Source organism: Camellia sinensis, chromosome 3 (assembly GCF_055761805.1).
Source record: "Camellia sinensis isolate YWXY chromosome 3, ASM5576180v1, whole genome shotgun sequence".
Taxonomy (NCBI): Eukaryota; Viridiplantae; Streptophyta; class Magnoliopsida; order Ericales; family Theaceae; genus Camellia; species Camellia sinensis.
In genome coordinates this window covers 74,284,374-74,310,260 of record NC_138963.1, presented here as the reverse complement: position 1 = coordinate 74,310,260, position 25,887 = coordinate 74,284,374, and the positions used below count along the sequence as shown (strand labels likewise).

At 31.5% G+C, this 25,887-nt stretch overlaps 2 protein-coding genes across 6 annotated transcripts in view; one reads left to right on the top strand and one right to left on the bottom strand.

Moving 5' to 3' along the window:
- Positions 1 to 1,511: 1,511 nt before the first annotated feature.
- Positions 1,512 to 9,638, top strand: LOC114279392 (eukaryotic translation initiation factor 2 subunit beta). 5 transcript variants are annotated; one of them, XR_014364156.1, is made up of 12 exons: positions 1,544 to 1,649; positions 1,928 to 1,998; positions 2,102 to 2,163; positions 3,559 to 3,670; positions 3,784 to 3,839; positions 3,945 to 3,999; positions 4,103 to 4,194; positions 6,562 to 6,707; positions 7,458 to 7,600; positions 7,834 to 7,919; positions 9,050 to 9,207; positions 9,360 to 9,471. XR_014364156.1 is itself a non-coding variant. In XM_028221621.2 (11 exons), the coding sequence occupies exons 3-11, from the start codon at positions 2,116 to 2,118 to the stop codon at positions 9,435 to 9,437; spliced, it is 816 nt and encodes a 271-aa protein (XP_028077422.2). In that variant the 5' UTR covers positions 1,544 to 1,649; positions 1,928 to 1,998; positions 2,102 to 2,115; the 3' UTR covers positions 9,438 to 9,638. The 5 variants fall into 5 exon arrangements, 3 of the variants coding, with proteins under 3 accessions (XP_028077421.2, XP_028077422.2, XP_082776203.1); XR_014364155.1 differs by lacking the exon at positions 1,928 to 1,998 and having other exon boundaries at positions 1,512 to 1,649; XM_028221621.2 differs by lacking the exon at positions 9,050 to 9,207 and having other exon boundaries at positions 9,360 to 9,638.
- A 14,576-nt stretch (positions 9,639 to 24,214) lies between these two features.
- LOC114279394 (DEAD-box ATP-dependent RNA helicase 20) overlaps positions 24,215 to 25,887 on the bottom strand; it is a 28,654-nt gene continuing 26,981 nt past the window's right edge. The window contains exons 11-15 of the mRNA XM_028221623.2: positions 25,698 to 25,772; positions 25,328 to 25,417; positions 25,123 to 25,197; positions 24,582 to 24,820; positions 24,215 to 24,433 (exon numbers count right to left, since the gene is read on the bottom strand). Of these exons, the coding sequence (XP_028077424.2) occupies positions 24,644 to 24,820; positions 25,123 to 25,197; positions 25,328 to 25,417; positions 25,698 to 25,772 (417 nt within the window). The 3' untranslated portion in view covers positions 24,215 to 24,433; positions 24,582 to 24,643. The remainder of the gene's footprint in view (positions 24,434 to 24,581; positions 24,821 to 25,122; positions 25,198 to 25,327; positions 25,418 to 25,697; positions 25,773 to 25,887) is intronic.

Here is a 25,887-nt window from a genome sequence, read left to right as displayed (position 1 = left end):
AGAACTATTTAATTGGATAGGATATGAGTCCTATGTTTGTTTGGAATATTATGGAGAATGATATATGTTCAAATGACTATTTTACCATTTTTAATTATTTACTAAGTAATAGCAATATTAAACATATCTTTAATATTTTAATTATTTTTAACTAGATTAAATAAAAAATTATTTTCTTTTATTTTTTACACAATTAAATAAATTTATTTTTTAAAAGTTAAATAAATAAAATATCAATAAAAATATATGTTATTTTTTAATTAAAATTTTAAATAAATTTATTTAAAAAAATAATAATACTTAAATAATGAAATTAAATAAAACATCTATTAAAATTTAAATAATGAAATTAAATAAAATATAAACAAAATTTCAAAATAAAACATCAATAAAATATCTATAAAAAATTATTTAAAAAATTAAATAAATAAAACATCAATAAAAATTATAAAATTATAATAGAATTTTACTAAATATAATACATAATTAAATAGTAGAGAGTCAAAATGGTCATTTCATCACCTAATCCCATATCCTCTCTTATCCCTCTATTTGTGTCCCATCTCCCTCATAGGATACAATAGTCCAATGAATTTGAGAAATAGTCCGGCGTAAAAATTTTGAACCAAATAGTGGATGGACTAATAGTTAAATCCCACCCCCCACAATCTCTCAAAACAAACACCACGTTAGGGATTAAGTTGGTGATGAAGATGGATTTCAATCACGGTCGAATGGTTTGGTGGGGTTGGAAGTTGATAGACAATATTGTAGAGTGTTATTCTAATAGTCTTTATTTGGTGAATGAGTGTTCCATTAAAAGTTATCCTTTAGACCCCGTTTGTTTGGAGAGTTATGGGGAGGATTGTGATTGGTAGTGAAGTGCGATCCACTAATATTATGTTTGTTTTGAAAAATGAGGAGGGGATTGATAGTGAGCTCCGGATTATAAATCCCATCGGGGAGGAGATTTAGATGGGCTTTCAAGATTTGGTATTAGAAAAATAGTCTGTTGGACTAGAAATTTTTTATTTTTTACATGTTGAGCATTTTTTTTGAACATTAATATTTAATTTTTTATATTTTTTGTTAAGTAAAAATCATTATTTTATTTATTTTATTTTTTTTGAAATTTTTTATTATTTTTTATTTTTTTAATTTTTTTTATATGTTGGGTATTTTTTTAAAAATATTAAGTTTAATATTTTTGTATTTATTTATTTATTTTATATAAAAATAATTTAACAATCCATACACTAACAATTATCATCAAAACAAATACAATTTTACTCGATTCCTTCATTAACAATCCCCTCATTATAATTTCCCTTTTTTTCTACTTCTAAAAACAAATGAGACCTTAATATAACTTCACTATAAGGTATAATTGTAATAAAAAAAAAATGAAAATTAGGGATTCAAAAAAATAAGGTAACTGTTTTTTTTAGATTAAAGGTCTGTTAATACAGTTTTTTTTATTTTTTTTTATTTTTTTTTATTTTTTAAAAAAAAATTTACGGAATAAATATTTAAAAAAAGGCTCGGCCAAACGAAGCCTTACTTTGGTAGACAAGGTGCCCTAATAACAGTTCAGCAGAGTTCATCGTTCTTTTCGCGAGAGACACACACTCCACAGTTTCTTCCCGGTGGTAACGTTTTTCGAAATAGATCTCGTCTTTAATTCTTCTATTTGATCTAATTTTTGAATTTCATGTCAAGTTCAATATGATTCCATGCTTTTTGATTTAGGATATGTATAGTATTTCCACACGTTTTTGTGCGTAAACACTACGCACTTTTGTATTCGAATTATATTAATCAATCGTATGTATCAAATATTGAGCAGTCAGTCATATTTGAATGGTTTCTGGTTTCGAATTTTTTGTATTTTTAATCAAGTTAACGTTTTTTTTGTTTTCTCATCTAGGGTTTAATTTAATGAAAGTCAGGTTACTGTTAATATCTAGACCCAATCATATCTAACTTGTTTGTTTTGAGGTGCAAATTTGATTTACTTTTTATTTTTCCTCTGAATTGAAGCTGCTAGATTTTGTTGTACTTTTCTGTGTATTTGTTTATTTGATTTGTTACTTTCTTGTAGATTTTGATTCAATCATGGCTGACGAAGAAATTCCAAATGAAGTGAAGGAGGATGTGGCAGATGTAAGTTTCTTTTATTCGTGTAATTATCATGTTTTATTTTTTGGGGGATAATTGATTACAGGGTAATGGTTTTTTTGTTGTGTTTGTGGTCATACATGATTGCTCTTTTATTAGTTTTCACTGTTACACTTGTCCCTTTTGTTGTGTTTAATGAAATGGGCACAATTAATATTTCAGTGTTCCCAATCTATATGTATCTTATATATTGTTGGGCTTGTTATGTGATTGTATTAGGGACTGGGTTGCGACTTGCGATTAAGATGTCTAGGTAATGCACATGCTATCGGGCATGCCTTTGAACTTGTGGTTTGTTGACAAGATCTAATGTTACGTTACCTATATGTATATATTGACATGCAATGATGCTTTACTTATTTAAAACATTCACTAAAATAAGTGCTTTTATGTTGTTTTATTATATTTTTGAGGTGTGGTTTTCTTGTGTAACATATCCTATTTTTTGTGTTTTAAAAAAAGAATGTTTGATTGAAATAGTATTTCAAAATGAGAATTGACATAGTGAACAACATGACTCATGAGGTACGTTTTTATCTGTTGCCAATTTCAAAGTATAAGGGAGTAACTTAGGCAATGTTTGGTAATGTTGACAGGTTTTTGTTTTCATTTTATTTATGTAAACAAGAAACATGATTTTGTTGTTTTGCAAAAAAAAAAAACAAAACAAAGAACAGATAAATATGTTTCCAAAACAAATTAAAACACAAACAAGAGCACATGTTTGGTGAATTTTTGGAGGGGCTAGAGTGGCTGGAGGGTGATGTTTGAGTGGCCGGAGGGAGGAGGAAATGGATACTTTTTTCTCAAAACAAATGAGAACACTTCTTTCCCCCCAACAAATTTTGAAATTTTGAAAACAGTTTCCATTTTTGCGGAAACAAAACAGCTACCAAAACGTATCAAAATAATAATAATGATACCAACCATGCCAGACTCCACCACACAACTTATAACCCATAGCATACTTGATTTTGGAATATTTTCTCTTGCATTTATTTGTGAAGGTAAGTATTCTTTCAACAAGTGTATGGAAAAGCAATAAATTCGAACACTGAAAGTTAGGATGTCATCTGATTTGGGCCATTTGAATGTTGTGTTTTGTTTTCACATTGCCAGAAACAAACTGTTGCATTATTGCATACCTAAAATATGTTGCTCAATTTAAACAAAGGTCTCATCTTGATTTTAGTTACATGAAATATTTTTATTCTTGGATGAAGCATCATATTTGTGTTACCATTGGTTTATGATTTTGTGCCACTCAACCCCCATAAGCCTATTAGATTAGTGTATATGCATTTATCCTTGTGAAATTTGCTAGATGATACCTTGAGTTTAGCATTGCGTCGTAGGTCTTAATATATAATTACATTGCAGATTGCCCCATTTGATCCTACTAAGAAGAAGAAAAAGAAGAAGGTTGTAATTCAAGATCCTGCAGATGATGATGCTGTGGACAAATTGGCTGAGAAAACTGAAAGTTTATCAGGTATATGAACTTCACAACCAAGAATTACTGGTAAAGTTATTTTCTTATCTTGTTAGACTTGCTTTACTTTGTTGAAGAATTTGTTAATTTTGAGACATGCATTGCGCCTGCAGTGTCTGATGGTCTTGAGAATACCTTTTCTGGTTTGAAAAAGAAGAAGAAAAAACCAGTGAGTTTTATCATGTCTATTGAGTTATCATGATGTTTACGTTAAACAAATTGAATTATGCTGAAATTTTATTGATGTGCTGGTGACCTTGGTAAATTATTTCAGGTGCAGACTGATGTCTTGAGTGACGAGAAAGAAAATTTGGGGGATGATTTTGATGGTAAGAAGTTCTGTAATCAACACTTGCAATTAATTAACTGGTGGATTGAAGTTATATTTGTCATTTGTAAACGGAATGTAAGAAGTTTCCGTGCACTTTGTAGATCATATTGGTGAGGATGAAGAAGGAGAAGGAATCATCTTGCAACCGCAATTTCCATGGGAAGGGAGCGACCGAGATTATGAATATGAGGAGGTACAGCCCCCTTTTCTCTTCCGCCAAAACAATGTAATTTATATCACTAGAATATTCAACAATGCTAGGGACAGGAACATGCTTTCTAACAATCTTGCTAGCTGACTCATAAGCCTTGGTGGAACCCACTATCAATTGGTGTGGGACTCACAAAAAGTTTTTGAGCGTGTGTTAGTAGGAGTGCCAGTGTCCCTAACAATTTCTCTAATAACTTAGGGTGAGACTCATTCTTTATTCTTATATTATGCCTGTGATTGTTATTTGTATATGCATATGTGGTTTGCATCATTGTCGTTGGAATACTAGAAATTTTAGTGTTCACTGCTTACTGATATGGATTTTGAGGTTCTCTTAATATCTTCCAAGTCATGTTAGTATCATTTGGCAATGAGACCAAATGTAACATTATGGGTGATGCAATTAATGTTTGTTTTTTGCATCCACAAAGCCGCCATGTGTTGGGGCTCAAGGGTTGCCTGACATTTAGCTCTACCCATACAAGGCTCAAATCCTGGCTTTGGGCATCTTCAAGTGATGGAAACTTGGGGTGCTAGATGTGAAGGCACTGGACTTGATCTTTAAAAGCTTTCCCACACTAAATAATTGTTGGAGGCAAGTCAGTACACATTGGATAGCCTTGTGTCAATCTAGTTTGTGATTATATTTGCTTGCAAGCTTAGAAGAGCATAATTACTACTGGTTATATTCAAATCACTAGGGAGTGAGTGTCCTGGCACTAGTAGTTAGCCAAGTAATGTTGAGATTGGATCTGATTAGGCTAATGTAATTACAAATTCATAATCAAATTTCTAATATCAGAGTTAGAACCTAAGTTGTGAATCACATTATGTGCATGATCTAAAGTTCGACCATTGATTTATTAGATGAAAATTAAGTTGCTTGTGGAGGTTAGGCTGGTCTGAACTAGCACTTGATTCTTAGCTGGCTGGTTAGGGTTAGCATGAACCGTACAAATGGCTGGCCTGACATTTGCCTAGCAGCGCCTTTTACCCACTCTGTAGTTTTAGGTGCTGGCTTGACGTGATTGTCCCACAATGTTGTCCGGACACTTTCCACTCAATTAGTCTGATAAATCTTTTGGAAATATCCTTAAACATATTGTTTGTGGCTGTTGAAGAAATTCCTGTAAAAGTTTAAATTAGAATTCCTTGTGATGTTTATTAATCTATAACTAAGCCCCATGATACATATATATTTTTTGTGATTTGGTTTGTATTACGGATGTGTAAATACAATGAATGATGTGGATGTGCTGTCAAGTACAATTTTATTTCTTTATTATTTAGTGAGGGGTCTGCCAACCTGAATATGATTTTTACAAATGATTGATGTTAATTGCCATTAATTTTAATTATCGTATTGCAATTACATTTGTACTCTCTTTTCATTGGAAGATGGAAACACACAGTGGCGGAGCCAAAATTTTGGCTCAGAGGGGGCACCATTGAGTTGAAATCTTAACAAAAATCACAATCAAACTTAACCTAATTTTTATTTGATGGTACGAATAAAAAACCATTGTAATGCAAAGCTTATATTCAAATATAAGCTTGAGTTAACCGATCTTAATCATTTTTTGTTTTTAATTTGATTTTATGTATGATGATTACATGGTTCAAAAAATAATTGCATGCTTTATAAAATATGAAAACGAAATTATATTAAGTTGCACACACAAAAGAGATGTAGATAGGAATAAGAAGAAAAAAAAATGGAAATTAGAGGTGAATAAATAATACAAAGACACTGCAATATATCACTTTTTCTTTTCTTTTTTTTTTTTTTTTTTTTTTCATTTTTCCTTTTTAACAGTTTTGAATCAAAGGAACTAATTATGAGTATTCATATAAGATGTGATATAACAAAAAACTCGTTGACATATAATATTTTTCTAATATAAAAAAATTGGCGACACATATAGTAATATATTAAACAAGTTTTTTTGAAGAGAAAAGGTAAAGAAATTGCTGATTTAAAAATTTAATAACATACTCGAATGGATTAAATTGAAACTTTTTTTTACTAGAGGCAAAAGTGCAATTTTTCAAAAGTTGAGGGGGGGGCACATGACCCCCCCGGTCCTTACTTGCATCTGCCACTGGAAACACGTATATGTTGTTGATTTCAAAGGTTAATAATGGCCAGTTACTGAAGGATGATTCTGCTGCAATGTTTTATCCCTGCTATATGTTCTGGACTTTCTTTAAAATTATTGTGTGTTAAGTCTGTCATATAACTGTCTGTTCCCGCCTTGAAGGAGTTATGCATCTACGAAAAACTAATTTGAGCAAGTATTGTTACTTTCTCTTGTCAGATCTAATTATGTTCTCATTAAAATGTTTGCAGCTTCTGGGTCGTGTGTTCAATATCCTACGTGAGAATAATCCAGAGCTTGCTGGGGATAGACGTAGAACAGTCATGAGGCCTCCACAAGTTCTTCGTGAAGGCACCAAGAAAACTGTGTTTGTAAACTTTATGGATCTCTGCAAGACGTATGGCCAAGATCTTTTTGATTTCCTGATATATTACTTATTCTTTATCTAGGCTACTTGGACTTGATAGATGTTGTTTTACTATGCCTATGGTCCCGTCTAATGTGTGTGTATGCATAGTTTGATTATTTATGAATTTGCATTGTGTATGTGTGTTGAAATCATTGTGTGAAGGATCTGGATTTGGTGGTTATTACTTGTCTCCATTTTATGCCATGCTTATGCATACATGTTCTAATTTGAGAAATACAATACATTGAATTCATACTAATATATTGTTATGAGAAATGCAAAGCATTTAAGTCGTATTAGTATTCATTGCTAAGAAAAGGAAACTTGAACAGGGCTAGATTGATTGTAAAATGGAATGAACTTTGGGATGTGAACGACAATTTTATTGATATTTTGGACAAAGGGAATTTAAGACAATGTACAATTCAATTGGGTTTACTGAACAAGTATTTTAATTTTTTGCTGTGCTTTGTGTTATGCCTACCCTTTAGTTGGATATGCTAGTTCAGCCATCTATTCTCACACATGCAGACAGCATGAAGTGTGCCATATTGACGGTTTCTGCAATTGAATTTATGATTGGTTTCGTATTTCTCTAAGGTTATTTATCTTCAAGATATTGCTTGATGCCAACTCCTTCGAACAGATGTTGTTTTTGCCTTTTGTTCTCTTTTATTTATTTATTTATTATTATTTCTAATTTTTTTTTATCACCTTTTACTTCCACCTGCACTCCAGGATGCATAGGCAGCCAGAGCATGTCATGACCTTCTTGCTGGCTGAAATGGGGACAAGTGGATCACTTGATGGACAGCAAAGATTAGTTGTGAAAGGCAGATTTGCACCAAAAAATTTTGAGGGGATCCTGCGGAGATATGTCAGTAAGTTCCATCTGTTTACTAATGTTAGAAATATAAGATAAAGATAATTGCCAAATGTGGGTGTAAAAACTGAGAAACAGGTTCTTTTCTTGCTAACTTGTGCCTTTTTCTACCTGTTGGAGGCTTGAATCTGATTGACATTGGATTCTTGTGTCCTCTGCATTTTAAACATTTGTATTGTGTGCTCATTAGCATTCTTGAATAGTGATTCAATTTGTTTATTTATTGTGCAGATGAGTACGTCATTTGCAATGGTTGCAAGAGCCCAGACACAATTCTCTCGAAGGAGAATCGTCTCTTCTTTCTCAGATGTGAGAAGGTAATATTTTGTTCTTCCTCTCTGTGTGGGTGTGCGTGGTGGAAGGATTTTGTTTTGCGATGGCTTTGTTCTTGACCTGCATCACTCTTCAACTTGTTGAATGATAAAAACTTTAGAACACATTGGTGTCTAATAAGATCTTTAAACTTTCGTCTTCTTATTATCAGAAATGAGAAAAAATGTGGGCTTGTTTAGTTACTTTAGCATTGTTTTCAAATTTTGTGTTTCTGGGAAAAAAAATGAGTAGTTCAAAAACATCCATCGTTTTCATGTGGTTTCATTTTTATGCGAAAGTTTTGAAAACTTTTTCTGTTGCCTAAAAAATGGTTTTTTATTATAAAAAAAAAAAGAAAAGAAAAAAGAAGAAACTTGCTGAATAATTTTGCTGGATACAGTTTGCCAAACAAGTTTTATATATTTTTCGAATAATGAACATAGAAAACAAAAAACAAAAACAATACTAACAGGCTTTCAATTTTTTCCAACTTGACCAGCATTCTTCTAAGGCCCCATGATAATTAAGGTTTTGCATCCATTGTTCTTCCTTTTTTTAACAAAAAGGAATCTGAAACAGTGCCGAGCCCATAACTATTTGCTTAGGGGTTGTTTGGGATGACCTAAATAAGTGCACTTTTTGTCTTTTTACGAAAAGATGTGTAGAAAAGTAAAGAGGTGATGTGATGGAAAAAAGATAAAAAGATGGATTATTTTGTGTATGCCAAACTTGGCCCTAGTTTCAAGAATTTTATTGAAGAAAGGAGAAGAAAAATTTTGTTTCTTTGTGTGGCCTTCTGTTGAGGGTTTTCTGTAGTAATGTTTTGACTGGATAAATTCATTCATTCAATCGAGTGGAAATGACCAATGCAAATGCTGGGTTGTTGGTATGCCTATGGGTGTTGTCGTGCCACAAGGCATGACCATTGAAGTAATGAAAAAGAAAAAGTTGTTGGACCATCTGTTCTATCCCATCGAGTTACTAGTTACGGGTTTGTTGTTTAGTTCAGTAGTTTTGTTCTTGGTCTCTGCATTTAACTGGAAGTGACGAGACCTTTGCAACATGGTATTGAGGTGTAAGAAACTTATTATTCCACCTTTTCTCCCTTGAAGTAATTATTTCTTTTTACTACCAGTATTCCTTCAAGACCTATGATGTTTTGAAGATTTGCCTACATTGTCTGTCATGTGCATGGAGGAGGAGAATCTGAAACTTTTCTGTGGCCACATGAGTACTGCTCACTTAGTCCTAATAATTGAATTGAAGAAAGCAAACGTTTTTCTTCCTTTTGTTGTCAGACTTATTTATTTATTTAATCGGGTGGAAATGGCTTACCCTGCTGTTCCATTCTGATTTGTTTATTTATTTATTTTTAAAGTTCATAGTTCACTTTTCAGATGGAAAACTGACTGACTTCTACTGTTTATGTTTTTATTGTCTTGTAGTGTGGTTCTGGGAGATCGGTTGCTCCAATCAAGGCTGGTTTTGTAGCCCGTGTTGGCCGTCGGAAGGCTGGAACATGATCAAGCCAGTTACATTTCTGTTGGGAGGTTTTTTCACATATATGAGGAGATCTTTGTGACGGTCATTTTCAGTACTGTGTTTCAGTAAAAAGTGATTTTAGCATGACAGTATTTTTGAATAATGCTACATCCATCTAGTTGTTGACTATATGGTAAAATGGCAGGGGTGATTTTGATAATGAAGAGCTTTCCTTCTATTAATTTGGCCGGCTAATGCTTGTGGTAATTGTGACTGTCAGCTATGGCCTTTTTTGGATAATTTGTTGATTATGTCTGTTAATCCTTTATGTGCGTGTGTGCATGGAAGCAGTTTCAGGAGTCTGTTTTGAAAAATAGGTGTTCTAATTGATGGGTCTGCCAAAAAGCATGGCAGAGGTAAAATTTTTGTTCCAACCCGCCTATGACTGACTATATGGTAACATGTTGAGTTGCTCCTGCATGTGGCGTTGTGCATTTTTTTCTTAACATTTCTATGTTTCCTTATTTTTTACATTGTAGTTACTTGTACTGTTTTGGTTGGCATTGGAGTGTTTTCGATTTGTGCTCTTCATGTAACTTTTAGATTGAATGACTATGAAATAAGCTGATATTTTACCGCATAGTATGCATATTGTAGGAGATATCAGTACTTTTCTGTGAATCTCGATAGTTATGACCCGTGTTTAAATTTGTCTCTAGTCATCAAATGTAATGGTGAAGACATGTCTGGCCATCACACTCTTTGGAAATGAATGCTTCTGGGTTTATTGTTTTGTATTTGCCGTTATACCATGTGAAATGTTGCATTGAAAAGATTATGCAAAATCCATAATCATTCATCGCTTGCAAGGAAATTGCAAAATTGCAATTATTTTTTTGGGTACATGGTAGCCTTGGGAGTGGGATTTCCACCCTTGACTTGAATCCTGATTGAATTTAGGGACAGTGCAACCGCTTGCTGTTGTGGCGCCAATCGCCACCATTTCCTCTTGTTTAGTTTTTAGTTTCGAGTTTTAGTTTTAGTTTTAGTTTCCCCCCCCCCCCCCCCCCCCCCAGTGATTGGAATATATTTTTCTGTCTTCTTTATTTTGAGTTGTTGTATAGTTTGTTCTCATGTGTTGTTGTTTGTATAGGTGATCTTCTACTTTGAACTGAAATTTTATGTGTTCTTCAATTTGCACTCTGTTTACTGTTAGGTAAATGTAACAATGTAACAAGTTTCAGGGTCAATTACATTTTTGGTCCCCACAGTATGAGTTGTCATTTTGGTCTTCAATTTTTAAATTTTGTCAATTTCGTAAAATATGTTTTAATTTGATCCTCAAATTTTTAATTATGTCAATTTGGTTTTTGATATATGAAATGTGTTTTAATTTGATTCTCCAACCAAATTGAACCAAATTCCGTTAATAGAAGCCATTAAAGTCATAGGTAAATATGTAATTTTGAATATTAAAATGACAGATCACAGGTCTTGAAGATTAAATTATGTGAGTTTTTACCTAAATGATGCATTTATTGACAGTTAAATTAAAGGATTAAATTGAAACATTTTTTTTTATATGTCAGAGACTAAATTGATACAAAATTTGTACTTTCTTTTTTTTATTAATTTTATTAATTTAAACTTTGTCCCCTTAGAGCATCTACATCAAAATAATCAATTTTTTAGTTAACTTTTAACTAAAAGTCTGTATTTCTATTTTATCTAACCATCTTTTTAAATATATTATCCAAAAATTCTCTATTTTTTACTCTATTCTATTTTTATTGTATTTTTTTTTTCCAATTTCAAATTTAATATTTAAAAGAGAATTAATTTATGTAACACTTAAACCCATTTTTGTCCAAAATTTATTAGTTTTATGTATAAAAAAATAATTATTGTCATCTTTTTTACATTAGAATTTATATTTTATTTTATTTATCTTTGAGTGTTAACACTACCTACATTTGTTTCGATCCCTTTAAGCTTACTGATAAAGATGTTGATTTAATTATCTCTAAATGTATAGTTTGTTGTATCCAAACTTCAAGGAAGTCCATATAATTTATCCTAAAAAATTTGTATTGAATTTACATATAAAATTATGTGATACTTTATGCTCTATTCATTTCAATTTAAATACCTATTATTCTTACTTATATTTTAAAAAATACACAATTATATCAATCTAATTCAATTTTTTTAATACAAATTTTGTTTATAAATAATTTTTCTTAATTTATCAGATTGTGTTTTTTTTATTTCATGTATTTCAGTTGTATTAGTTTTATATTTCACCACTCATGTTTATTATTAATATAGTAATAATTGATTAAATGATAAATAAATATAATATATTAAATATTTTATTACCAAAAATCATTTACTGAATCTTCTTTCCCTAGTTTTATGTAACTAGTGATTTGATATTCAACTAAAGTAGTCAGCCAAAAATTAAGTTTAATAAAATATATTTCTATGATTTTGTGTTATAAAATAACCAATGGAAGACTATAATGAATTTGATAATGATACTCCGGCCAATGTTTGTTTAGATAAATTGGGTTAGATAAGACTAGAATTTCCAAGATTGTTAATCTTGGAAATCAACCTTTTTAAATTGTGTATTTTATAATATTTTTGGACTGGTTTAAGATTATAAGGAGTGATTAACAATATTCTATCAATTTTGTAATTTAGTTAGTTAGCCTTAACCTCTCGTTAGTCACCCATTTGTATCCCACCCTCTCTTGGATTTAGTAGCCTCCCATATGGGGATCATGTCCAGGTGGATTATTAGTTCGGATCTCAATTTTCCTTCTCAAATGCAAAATTTTGTATTTTGTTGAACTATTAACTCAATCCTAAGGCCACATTCGTCTAAACAAATATGGGTTTATTGTAAAGTTTTAAATTTGAGTGACAATGTAGTAGTGAAATTTGCATTTTTTTGTTGGCTTGTGTGGTCTGATAACCTTTGCTGATATAAACAAATTTGTGTTTCAAGCAAAGTCTTTATCTTGTTATTTCCATGAAACCAAACTCATTCACAAAAAACAGGGACAGCTCCTGTTCTGTGAATTAATAGTTTTGATGGGACAACATATTTGTCTGATGAAATAAGTATGTGACTTGGCTATGGTATGTTGTGTTTGTATCATAGATTTAGATAAGAATTTGGGAAGGGGGCGGAAATTGGGAAAAAAAAAGAAGAGTATATTTCACTATTCTTTTTTATTTCTCTTTTGAAATTTTTATTCGTATTCATTATTTAAACGCAACATTAAATTATTGGCTTTGGTATTTCTCTTTTCGAATTCTTATTTGAATTCATTATCTAAACACAACCTTAAATTATTAGTTTCAGGGCGATCAATTCACATTTAAGTTGGCAGTAGGTTCATCGTGATATATTTACATACATTTTTAGAAAGTGTTCTCAAGACGGCTTAGTAAATACATTTTTGGAAAGTGTTTTTAAGATGGATTAGTAAATGTGGAAAAAAATTTCTGGTATAAAATATTTTACATTGAAACATTAAGATCTATTTGATTAGAAAGAAATAAATAATGAACAGTAAAAAGTAACAAAACGTGAAGTCAAAGAAAATGAAATTTTCTCCCATACATTATTGTTAGGTTGAAAATTTTGTAAGATAGAAAGAGAATTAAGAGTTATAATTATTATTATTATTATTATTTGGGTGAGAAATTAGATGCATAATTACTATGCTAATATAAATTGTATAGAAAAATTAAATTTTTTTTTTATAATTTTCACCACTTTCATATTAAACAAAGTCAAAAAAAGATTTTTACTTTCTCCATATCTGTCACTATTTGCTGCAAAGCTTACAGGGAAACAATAAACTTTATTTGTAGGTAAAGCTGCAACTTTTGATTTGTATTAATAATTAATTCATGTCATAATCTTATTTTGTTCTCATACTTGGAATGAAAGTATAGTATTACATAAAACTAATAATAAAACTTTCCACAACAGACTCAACCACCAAAAAACAAAACACACTTCTTTTGCTGATGATTCTGCTGGTCTTATTTATTGGAAGATGCCATCCCCTTCTCTACTTATAGAATAGAACACTTCTAGCCTGCAAAGTGCACAAGTTTGTTTTAATTTTGACAAAATGTCTCTATACCATTATTTAACATGAAAATGAAGTGTTAGAAACAGATTCTCATAAACACTTGTTAATATGACTTTAAAAATTTCGAAAATTATTTATACGTGTCATTGTTATAAATAAACCAATTTTCATAGATGTTTTGTTTTAAAATGAAACGTCCGTATTGAATCACATTATTTTTTAATGAAAATTTTGTATGAATTTTTCATTCATGTAATATTACTTTTTAAATTTTAATAGATCATGAGGTGTTGTGTCTATATAAAACTAGGGTGTCCCTGCACAAAACATGATTTAATAATTAGGAGAGGGAGAATGAATGGATTGCCCAAACATATTAGAATATGTTGGACAATTTTTTTTTATATAAAATATGTTTTTATTTTGATAATTCTAATACAAGAATTAGCCTTTTAAGCATTTTCACAATTTTTGTTTTTTTCTTTTCTTTTTTGTTAATATAATATTAATTATTTAATAAAGTGAAGGCTTAACTTGGTGCATTGAATTCATTATTTCTACCTGTCTAGTAGATTTTTCATCATTAATTTCACTTCGAACTAATTTAAATATAACTTCTCACTTACAAAATAATTACAACTACTTATTTTTTCATTCTATATGTATATATATTTATTAGTTTGGCACACAATATATGTGCCTTCCTTCTAGTATATATTATAAAGTCTGAGTTGGCATAAATTTTTCACAAATGTTACATATAATTCAATTTCTTATCTTCTTTTTTATTTTAATTTTTTCACTGTTAAACACAAGTGAATTGGTTCCATACGCATTTATTAATGTGGGCTTCACTACTTTGTGTCTAAGAGTGTGAAAGCGATATAAGAAATGAGATTACATAAAAGCATTACTCTTTTCTAAAATACTCCTTGATAATTGCTTCGATCAAATTCTGTAACTTCTCACCTCTTGCAATTATCTCCCGACCAAATTCATTGGAGAAAAAAAAAAAAAAAAAAAACTCTATAATTTGACCATTGTAATGAAATAAATATTTGATTTTTAATTTTATTAATTTAAACCTTAATTATGAAGCAGGCTTTGAGTTCCGTTGCATTGCAAGAAATCATTCCCGCCATTCTCCCTTCCAGTGAACTCCACATGTCTGCTAGAAGAGTTCCCGAAGTACACTTATTGCTTCGACTTCATTCATACACTTGTTAGCTCAATTATACACTTAGGTGGAGTTCAATGACTAAAATACTATATTTTGTCAATTTTACCCAACGAAAATAGGTTGATGGTTTAAATTAAAAACAAAACAAGAAATTAAGATTTAAATTGATGAAATTAAAAATTAAAAATTTATTTAGTTACAAAAATCAAAACGCCAAGATAGATAGATAGATGGATATAGGTATAGGTAATACCTTTTAAGGAGACGAGGAGGGGCAGGCATTTTTGATGATGTCGTAGATGTGGTTAAGGGTGATCCCGTTGGGGTTCATGAAGAAATAGCCACGTTTGACATGATGAATGCAAGAGAGAACAGCTCTCGTCTGATCTGCGCACCCACCGGCCTTACAGAACTCCGCCTCTTCACCCGGACTTACCACCAACACTCCTTGTTCCGTTAACATGTTATTACTCTTGCAAGTATTGTTCTTCTGTTTTCTCACATCACCCCCACAAAACTCACTAATAAGCTTCATTTAATTTTGATTAACAGTTGGTATACTCGATGCGTGCGTAATTTAAATAAGTAAAATAATAAATAAATTATTTATTATATATTGTATGTCAGTCATGTGGTAAGAATTTTTTTTGATAAGCCTCACTCTTCCTTTTTGTCTAATTTTTTGTTTAAAAAAAAAAAAAAAAATGAACACTTGCCAAAATGAGAGAAAGTTTCATAACACCAGGTGACTTGCTCACTTTATATAGTATAGACATAGATGTAAAAACAACTACTCACTCTATTTTTGTTTTGAGATTTTTAAAATTAATTTTGAGTTTTTTAATTTTTTGTTTTTGTTTTTGTATTTTGTAATTTTTAGTGATTTTTTTTTCATTTACATTTTAGTTAATTTTTTTATATGCACTTAATCTAAATATAGTTTAAAAGTAAAATATTTGTGAAGAAACCTAAAAGGAATTCAATAAATAAATATATATATATATATAATGTACTGAATTGTTTTTATATTTATTTGTATATAGTGAATTTAAAAAAAAAATATTCACAAATATTGTATTTTTAAGTGTATCTAAAAGGTTTTTTTTTTTTAAAAATGATTAAAACATTTATAAAATTCACTACAAACCAAAAAATACGAATTGCAAACTTGAAAATTGTTTTTGAAAAGTAACAACAATACTACAAATTCTGAAAAAAATGTCTAGAAAAGTAATATAAAAAAACACATTCATCGATCATAATCATTTTAGATGGAGCTCACATCACACCAATTCTAAATCTATACCATACATCTCATTTCAAGATAAAGTTTGTAGTGTTTTTTCATGATTCATGACATTTTTGTCAAAGAAAAATACCGAGGATAGATAATTTTAGACATACAAATTTAACTACAATTATGCAAAAAGAGAGTTAAACCTTATATGTACAATAAATTAAAAATTGACGTATATCATGTTATTTATTGTAGGTCAAATTATGAAAACTTTTTAAGGATCTCAGATATTTTTCTTTCTATTATGCATAATATTTAGTTAGAAAAAAAATGGGACCAATGAACTCTTTCATTAAAATAAAATAAAATAAAAATTAAATACACAAAACATATGTTCCGTGTCATTTTGGTTCTCAATACTTCAAATGTGTCAATTTCACCTCTAATTTTATAAAATAATAGTTAAATAAAAAAAAGGTATAGGTATGTTTTTATATATTTTAACTGTAGTTGCATAGTCAAATAGGAGATACCCTGAAATTTAGCATACACCAATGAGCACTTCTCCAAGCCTGAAATGGGCTTAGATTAACGTTGCCTTCCGGATATGTTCTGTCTGAAATCAAAGGTAAATCAAAGTGAAATTATCAAATTTGTTTTTTACATCACAATGATTTGAGAAAACAATAATATTTTTTTTTAAAGGAATGTTTATAGATATGTTAAAAGTGTATTGAAGTTTTAACTGTTTTTAACATTGATTTCACCTTAATAAGATTGTCATTAGTATAACCCTGCTTTTAATATGGAAATAATCTGGCTTACTGCATTAGGGTGCATGAAAAACTACACAAAACTAAACCATGTACCACTACAATGTATCCTTAAAAAATATTAAAATTTGAATCAAATTTATTTTGTGTGATTAAATCACACTAAAAGCTTCATTTGGTAACTACAGCTAAAAAATCAAAAAGTCACTATAAGTTATTGTCACATCACTCTCTCTATTTTTCTGTACATTTTTTCGTAAAAAGTCAATTTTTTTTTAAAATAACTTGTTTCCAAACGGGGGCTAAATTTAAATTTACACTATATAATTCTAAATATTTTTTTTGAATACATAGTATTTTTTACCACACAAATATACTAGAAATCTATATATCTGCAGAATGGGATTCATCAAAAAAATAAAATAAAAATCCAAAGATGGGTCAAAATAAGGAGGAGGAAAAAGAGGGTTACTTTCTGCTGTGGTGCATTGAAACATAATGAAGACACTGAAAAGGAAGCAAAGTAACCCAATTCTCCGACCAAAATCCCAGCGATTTTCCATCTTTCTCGGAGGTTAATCAAGTGTTCCTAATTTGAGGAATTCAAGTTGAGCTAAGATGATGTGTTTTTATGCAAAGTAAAACTGTTTTTAAATACACCCCAAGTGGCAACAAGGAATGTTGACATTTAGGAAGAAGAACCCAAAGCTTACACAAAAAACTAGGGTATGTTGTGTCTATATATAGTATATGCTTGAGAATATAGAAAGATAACAAGAACAATGCAATATATAGAGATCCAGCTGGCAAACTGAATTTAACAATTGAATAATGCTTGGGACCCCCTTTTGGGGGTCACCCCCTCACCCCCTTTGCCACATGGCGGGTGGTGATTGGAGGAGCAGGAAAAAAAAGAAAAAGAAAAAGAAAATGTAACCAATGAGAGAGAGGGGGGGTCAAAGGGGGTGGGAAGAAAAGGGGGGAGAATCATTGTTGTTTAACAATTATATATAGAGAGAGAGGGGGGTTAGCTAACTATAATATGTGTTTTGTCTTATTTTTTAGGCTCAATTTGATTAGATAGATAATACACAAAACTGAAAGGAAAAACAATTTTTTTTTTGATTTAGATAGATAGAAAATCCTAGAAAGTAATGAAAACTTAAGTTTCTTATACAATTTAAATTAGCTTGTTAGTTAAATTAACAATTTGTTGCAAAATATATAAGAAAATTTATTTTCTCACAAATCTTTACTTTTTGGCCATATTTCTCTCTACAACTCCCTGTTATGCAGTGGTTATATTTTTTTTCTTATGATTTTTTTTACAAAATTTTTCATCTATTCAAATGCATGCAACAAATAATTTATTTTTTTCCCCCCTTTCTTTCACTTCACTTTCTGCCATTTTTATTTTTGAATGTACGTTACTTTCTAAACAAATGGAACCTTATAGGTGAAATCGAGAAATGTATTAGGACAAACATGCAATTTGGTAAAACCTTGTCTTGCTTGTAAATATCGCAAATTCATATTAATATCCCATGTTCTTACTATGTTCAAAAGTAAAAGTGCATTTTCCTCCCTAAAAAAAAATTTAAAAAAATAAATAAATAAATAAATAAATTAAAGTGCAATTATCAAAATCTTTGATGTATGTATAAGCAAAAAGGAAAGGAGTTTTCTACTATTTTTATTATGGAATTATGATGGAGTTATGGAGTTAAGAGAAGTTAGAGACGAAATAGGCAACAAAGGAATGGAGAGAAAAACTTTGCAAGTTTCTACAAAGCCTACAAGTCTATAAATAGGCTTTTACAAAGTTTCCATACAAAATTACAAAGATAATAAATGAAAACTTACAATTATTTGCTGTGTTCTACAATTATATACACAATTATACACTGTCTACCCTCCTCGATTTTCAAAGGGATAGACTGAAACAGATAAGATTTGGCTGATCTTTTCTATCTTGTAACGTCAGCTGAAAGGATTTGTCTGACCACTTTCTGCCTAATAATGCAAGTTGTTTCACGTGTCCTGGATAAGGTTAGAGTCGATAAGGAGACAAGCTGCATTTGATAGTGGGGTCCACTATGCTTCCATTTGGTTTATGAGATTGTGATACTCTTCATTAGTCTTTGATGAAGGGAAATTAGGATCCTGGCTATATTGCTCATTTCAAAAATGTTCTATATCACCCACGGTCATGGTTAGTTCCAACGGAAGATCCAAATTATTTCTCTGTTTGAGATTTAATAACATGTCAAGAGCCTTATTAACTTGTGTAGGAGACATTTGATATGTTATGGGAAAATGGGTTACAAACAGTGTACTACCATCTATGACCATGAATGACAATTTCGCTGAGCCATGGATATTGGACGCTGTCTGTGAAATAGATATTAAACTGTTTATCCAATATTTTGTCAAAGAAAGTTTTTGAATATTTTCCAATCGCTCTCTCCAGCGATCTTCATCTAAATAATCATATTCAAACTCAAAATCTTCAGTTTTTTTAAGATACCAAATTTGGTATGATTGGAAAAAATGTTCTCGTTCCCACTAACCAACAGTACTGGAGATTCAGAAAGTAAAATATTTACTCTATTGGAAGTCTTTTACTACCATATAGAGCATTGCTTTGATGATAATTGGATATTTTATCCATTGGATTGGATCTAAACTTCCGGAAATAACTTGATTAGTTATTCCCTAATCTATGTTTTCAAAAAACCACATGTCATGGTTTGCCATGATGGTTATTTTGAGAATTTCATCTTTAAAATTTAATTTATCATAGGATTGTTCTAAGATTTGTCTAATCTTATCACAATGATTCTTAACTCGATTTTTGATTATCATAAAAATTTCTTTTGGAAGCAAAGTTCTTGCTTTTTCAAAAAGACATTCTTTTTATTGGTTCAAAAACTAGATCAAAAAACTCTTCTGATATGAGGTCTGATAGTTGAAGAAAATTGTTTATTTTTTCAAAATTAAAATCTTCGTTTCAATTCATTTGTTTAAGGATATAGAAACAAAGATTTTGCTAATCTTTTAATTTAGTTGTTTGCTCAGCTAATTTGTTGGCCAGACCTTCCATGTGTTTTCGAAATTTCACTTTGTTGTCTACAATGTGAGTTTTCCAAACTCCATTGAGTTTTGTATAAATTTTTCTGGATATACCAAGGTTGAAAAAATCTTTTATCTCAGATTCATCTGGTTTAGATGTCTGAATATTAGTTAGAATTAGGTTAGTTCTCATTTGACAAAAATTATTTTGACAAACAGGCATAGCTGATGCACTGTAAAAAGTTTTTCTAGTTTTGGTCATGTTATCATAGGATTTGTAGCTTGCTCCTGAAAATCCCTAAACTTGCGTATTGCAATCATTCCATTATGTGTAAATTCCAAGTTGTCTTCTTGCAAACACAACATAAACTTTTTCTTGTCTGGAAATTACTTTTTTAGCAATTGTCACCCAATCTTCTTGAGCAGGTTTTTTTTACCTTTGTCCATTTTTTCCTCTTGGTCTAGAGATTTTCTGCAAAAATTAAAATTTCTTGTTTAGTAATTTAATTTTTTGAAACAATTCCTATTAAGAAAATATGCAAGAAAATTGTTAGTACATTTAAGATGTTTTACCTCAAAAGTATATTAAGAAATTTTATTATACCAGGCTAATCGTCTTTCTTGCTCAATAGGTTTTTTATTGATCAAGAAATCTCTTACTGTTTTAGTATCAGTGCGTGCAATAAAATTTTCTAGGGTTAAATAAATATGAAAACTTTTTATTGCCAATTTTATTGCAAGTAATTCTTTTTCAAAAATAATATATTTCTGTTCATTTGGTTTAAATGTTCCAGAATTATATTCACAAATTAATTCTTCTTTTTGTAATTTTATGGGTATTGAATTTTTTCTTGGTCTAATCCCATTTTCTGATAAAGGTATCTCTTTATCATGCCATAAATTACTTGGTATTGCTTTAAGAACACATTTCTAGCATGCTTCTGAGGCATATGTTTCTAAAATTAATTTGTCACCTGCTTTAGGAATATAAATGTCTGGTCAAGTTTTAACATTTTCTTTAATTTTTTTAATTAACGTAACATCTTTTGTTGTCCATTCAAAAATAACATTTTTCCTAAATTTGGTTAACCAAGGAATTTCTATTTTAAAAATATTTTTGATATAATTTCGTTCATAATTTAAAATATCTAATAAACTCTGTAATTGTGTTACATTTTCAAGAGTATCAAGAAAATCTCGTACTTTGGACAAAATATGTTCTTGTAATTTTAAACCTTTCTAGTCTAAAATTATTTCCCAAAATTCAATTGATTCTTTTTCTAGTTCAATCTTTTTTAGAGACAAAATAATTCCATATTTTTGGAATTTTTCACAAAGTAATTTTAAATGTTTTTTATGCTCCTCCTTGGTTTTAGATAAGATAAGTTTATCATCAATATAAACTACACAATAATCTTTAAGATCTTTAAAAATTGTATACATTCACCATTGAAATACCTGTGATGCTATATTTAACGCAAAAGGCATAACATTCCAGTGGTAATGTCCTCTAGGTGTATTGTAAGCTGTCAATTTTTTTGACTCTTCAGTTAATTGAATTTGCCAAAATCCACTCTTACAATCAAATTTGCTAATATTTTTGATCATTTGGTTAAGTTAATCAAAACATCTTTTATTGAAATAAAATATCCATCAAATTCTAAATTTTCATTTAACCATTTATAGTTGACTATCATTCGAGCTTTTCTTCTTTTTATTTCAGCATGGTTTCTTACCATAAAAGTTGGACTAGAGTGAGGGTTTCTAGTTTCTTCAATTAACTCTTTGTCCAAAATTTCCTGGAGTTGAAGATCAAATTAATCTATATCTTGTCCAGTATAGATCATTGGTCTTACTCTAATGATAACATTAGGATTTTTTAATTTTAAACTACAATAACGCGAACTACGTTGCTATAGTTTTAATAGATGTTCACTAAAATTTTCTTCCAGAATTTTGTAAATCCAATGTGATTCATCAATAGTTTTGATAATGGGGGTTCAATCACCACGCGGAACGGAGCGCAAACTCTTTATCACAAATATATTTATGTTGTTCTAACAATGAGATATGAATTAAGACATTGTTTATGCTTAAGGAAATGACTTTTTCCTGTATTTGCATTGGAAGATATATAGGGTCAAAAAGGTTTTAATTCCACTTTATGCTCCCCTTTGAAGTTGGCACGCTGTGATGAAGGGTAAGCAACATTTCTCATTTCTCATTGATGCAACACACACACACGTGCACGTGCGCGTGCACACACACAGACCAATTTTCTAATACTGTATTTGGTTGAGAGATTTGAGAAGGAAAAGGAAAAAAAAGTGTGCAACTATAGGAATAGGGTCAAAAAGGTTTTAATTCCACTTTATGCTCTCCTTTGAAGTTGGCAGGCTGTGGAGGGAGAGAGAGTGATGAAGGGTAAGCAACATTTCTCATTTCTCATTGATGCAACATAGACGCGCGTGCACGTGCATACACACAGACCAATTCTCTAATACTATATTTGGTTGAGAGATTTGAAAAGGGAAAAAATGTGTGAAACTATGTAAAATATAAATATATTTTATTTATATTTCACTTATATTTTCTCTCTCTTTCACTTTTCAAATCTCTTTTTAAATCCCCCAACAGAACATAGCGTAAATACTTTATATGAAGCTTTTAAAACATCCATGCAAATCAACATTTGTGTTTACCCACACCCCAAAAGGAATTGTAACAATTTGCTAACAAAAGTAGACAAGAAGTCAAAAAATAAAAGTTGGATATGTGAGTAAAATTGATGCATAACTAACACATCACTAAGTCTAAAAAGTGAGTTTAACTTTTGAGCTTGAATAGCAATGCTCTTGTTGATGCCAGGGATCATGTTCTCTCCCCCAATGCACTTTCAGCCTATATGAAAATCTTGAAAAAAAGAAACCTCAAAAACATGATTGTGTGGCTAAAAATGCATTAACAAGAGCCATGAATTTTGTGGGAAGGTAAACTGAGCTACGTTTGTGGGAAAATGGACGGCCAACAGTAACCAAAGACGTGAGTAGGAATGGCAACGGGGCGGGGTGGGGGCGGGGTGGGGGCGGGGACTACACTCCCCGTCCCCGATCCCCGAAGCTACAAAGTTCCCCGTCCCTGGCCCCGGCCCCAACCTCGATCCCCGGCAGGGAACCCATCCACCCTCGCCCCCTAACGGGGATCGGGTTTCCTCGACCCCGAATAATTCCCGTACAAAACAACAACAATCAACAAAGAAGATGATGAGCAGCGAAGAGAGAGTGAAGAGAGAACCATAGATTTGTTCAAAACAACCACAGATCTGTCAAAACCCTAACAGAAAAAATTTAGATATGTTCAACAGATAAAACCCTAACAACAAATTAGATCTGAATCCATATATATATATATATATAAATTGATCAAGATTTTTCAAAAAAAATCATCAATCTGTTCAAAAAAACCACAACACAGAAGTGAATGAAGATGGCGATCGGTGGTGCTGTGGTAAGAGTGTTGTGCAACGGATGATGGCGATCGGTGGTGTGCGATGACGTTGGTGGCAAAATCGGTGGTGTGCGACAACGTTGGTGACAGGATCGGTGGTGTGTGACGACGGTGGTAGCGGGATCGTTGGTGTGCGATGACGGTGGTAAAGAGAAAGAAAGAGAGACGCTAAGAGAAAGAAGATTGTTGGTGGCGAGTGAAGATCGGCAGTGGAGAAGAGTGGCAAGTGAAGATTGGCAGTGGAATAGAGAGAGAGAGAGAGAGAGAGATATACACGAGGGATTCAATGAAAAAGAAGCTGAAAATGAATGGGAGGCTGAAAATGAAATTTATAAATATATTATATATATGGGCCATGTTCGGGGATTATTTAGGGGCGGGGGCGGGGGCAGGGGCAAGGGCGGGCTAGGGTCGGGGTTGGGGAACTTATCCCCGTCCCCCGCCCAAAAATCATCGGGGATTTAATTTTTAATACCATCCTCGGCCCTACGAGGAGTAATTTTCGAAAAAAAATCCGTTCTGATCGGGGTCGGGGGGTCGGGTCCCCATCGGGCTGCGTTTAAATTGTCATCCCTAGATGTGAGAGAGAATCACGCCTTGGCAACAATTGTACATGAGTGAGTGCAAATTTTAGACAAAAAAAAAAAAAATGGCATACCAAACTAACCCAAATATCACTTTTGAATATCCTTTTTATCATTTGATATACTGATTTCGACCTCGTGGCTGCTGCAACTTGCTGCATTTTTGCAGCAAATAAATTTTCAGATAGTAGTTGCATTGTGTACATCCAACTAAGGGTGTGTTCACTGTCATTTTTCACTTATATTTTTCAGAAAATCGAGGTATCAGTAATTGACTTAAAATTGGATGGTAGAACCATAAAAAAAAAAGAAGGAAAACTGTAGAACTATATCGTTTCATACAAAAAGAATTCTTCAGAAAATTAGCTTCATTTTTCAAGATATATGTCCAGCTACAATACTGTAAGACAATCCTACAAGCCTTCAAGAAAAAAGAAAAAAAAAAACATCATGTTAACTGGTCCTTGTAAATGGTGGAGTATCAACAATAGTGGAATGTAAACTTACAAGCACGTCCTCCTGCAGCACGTTTTGCACGTCAAGCCCCCAAAGTCACAAGCGATGCACACCTATAAAATTGCATTTACTTCATCAAAATTGATGAAAAATGTAAAACATACATTGGGGGTTTGGGGGGGAGGGAGAAGAAAAAAAATATGGAAATTGAGGAGAATCATCTTGTACACAGATGTTGCTAAGCAACCATATACTACAAACCTCGGATTATTGGGCCCTTTACTCTGAGCATGCCACTTTACCGCAGCAAAAGTAGAACTTCATCAATCATCCCAAGCACCATCTGCTGCACCTTCGGTCTTGATCGTTGATGGAGCTATCATGTATCTATACTTGTCCTCTACGTTGATTGACGTGGGCCCCACCAATGAGAGTTTGGACAGTGCAGTCCTTGCCTCTTTCTGTGCAGTGGCTGCTTCTCTCTCCTTCCTTCTAGCAACCTAAGAGTCAATAGCAGTAAAAGCTTTAAAAAAGTAATTATAAAAAAAAAAAAAAAAAAAAAAAAAAAAGAAACAACAAATACATGAGACTGAAAAGAGGTATTTTTCTTTTCCTTTGTTTCCCTGGGCACCAACAAAAAACAAAGGAAGAAAACATAAATGAGGGAGGAAACTGAGTGAAAATATCTTTACCAAATTCATTCCCCCACAGTTGAACAGGGTAATCAAAGTAGAAATGAAGTGCATAATAGAAATAATTTTTTTTTGAGTTTTCAGATGAAAAAGAAGGGAAATAACTATACCTTGCCGGTTGCGAAGGCCACAGTATTACCAGACTCCACATCTGCAATTGCTTTTTTTATTTGTGCCACAAGGAACTACAACATGCCATCAGACCAAACAAACAACATAAGAATGAAAACAAAAATAATAAATGTGTGAAAAAGAGAAGTATAAAAAAACAAAGAAAAAAAAGAGAGTGAAGTAAAAGCTGGAGAAGGAAAACACCATGTCACGATCAGTACAAAATGAAGTAGCTTGGCCTGTTGATCCTGCACGCCCTGTCCTTCCGATTCGGTGTACATAGTCTTCCATGGTCTAAAATTGAGGCAGACAAAAATGAAGCATCAGGTTTAGGTATTCCAAAAGTAAATTAATGGTGACAGAGGTCAGCTGACAAGAAGCTGATAAATGAGTTAGAGAATGGGTTTATGACAACAAGCGCACTTAATTTACAGAACAAATACTCTCCATATACAAGACTTTTTCTACTGATTATATTTTTTTTCCAGACAACTCAATTGCTACATTGGCAATACATGAACCTAAAAGAACTACAATATTTTCAAAGAAGCTACCAACTTGCAGCACAATATACCTTCGGAAGATCAAGATTCACAACATGAGCAACTCCAGTGACATCCAATCCACGAGATGCAACGTCAGTGGCAACCTGCACCAAAACAAAGAAACAAACGACGCAAATAAAATCATATTATAAAACCTTTCCTGAATCGAGTCAAGTAGAATAAGACCAAAAACATGACAAGCAAGATGACAAAACATGA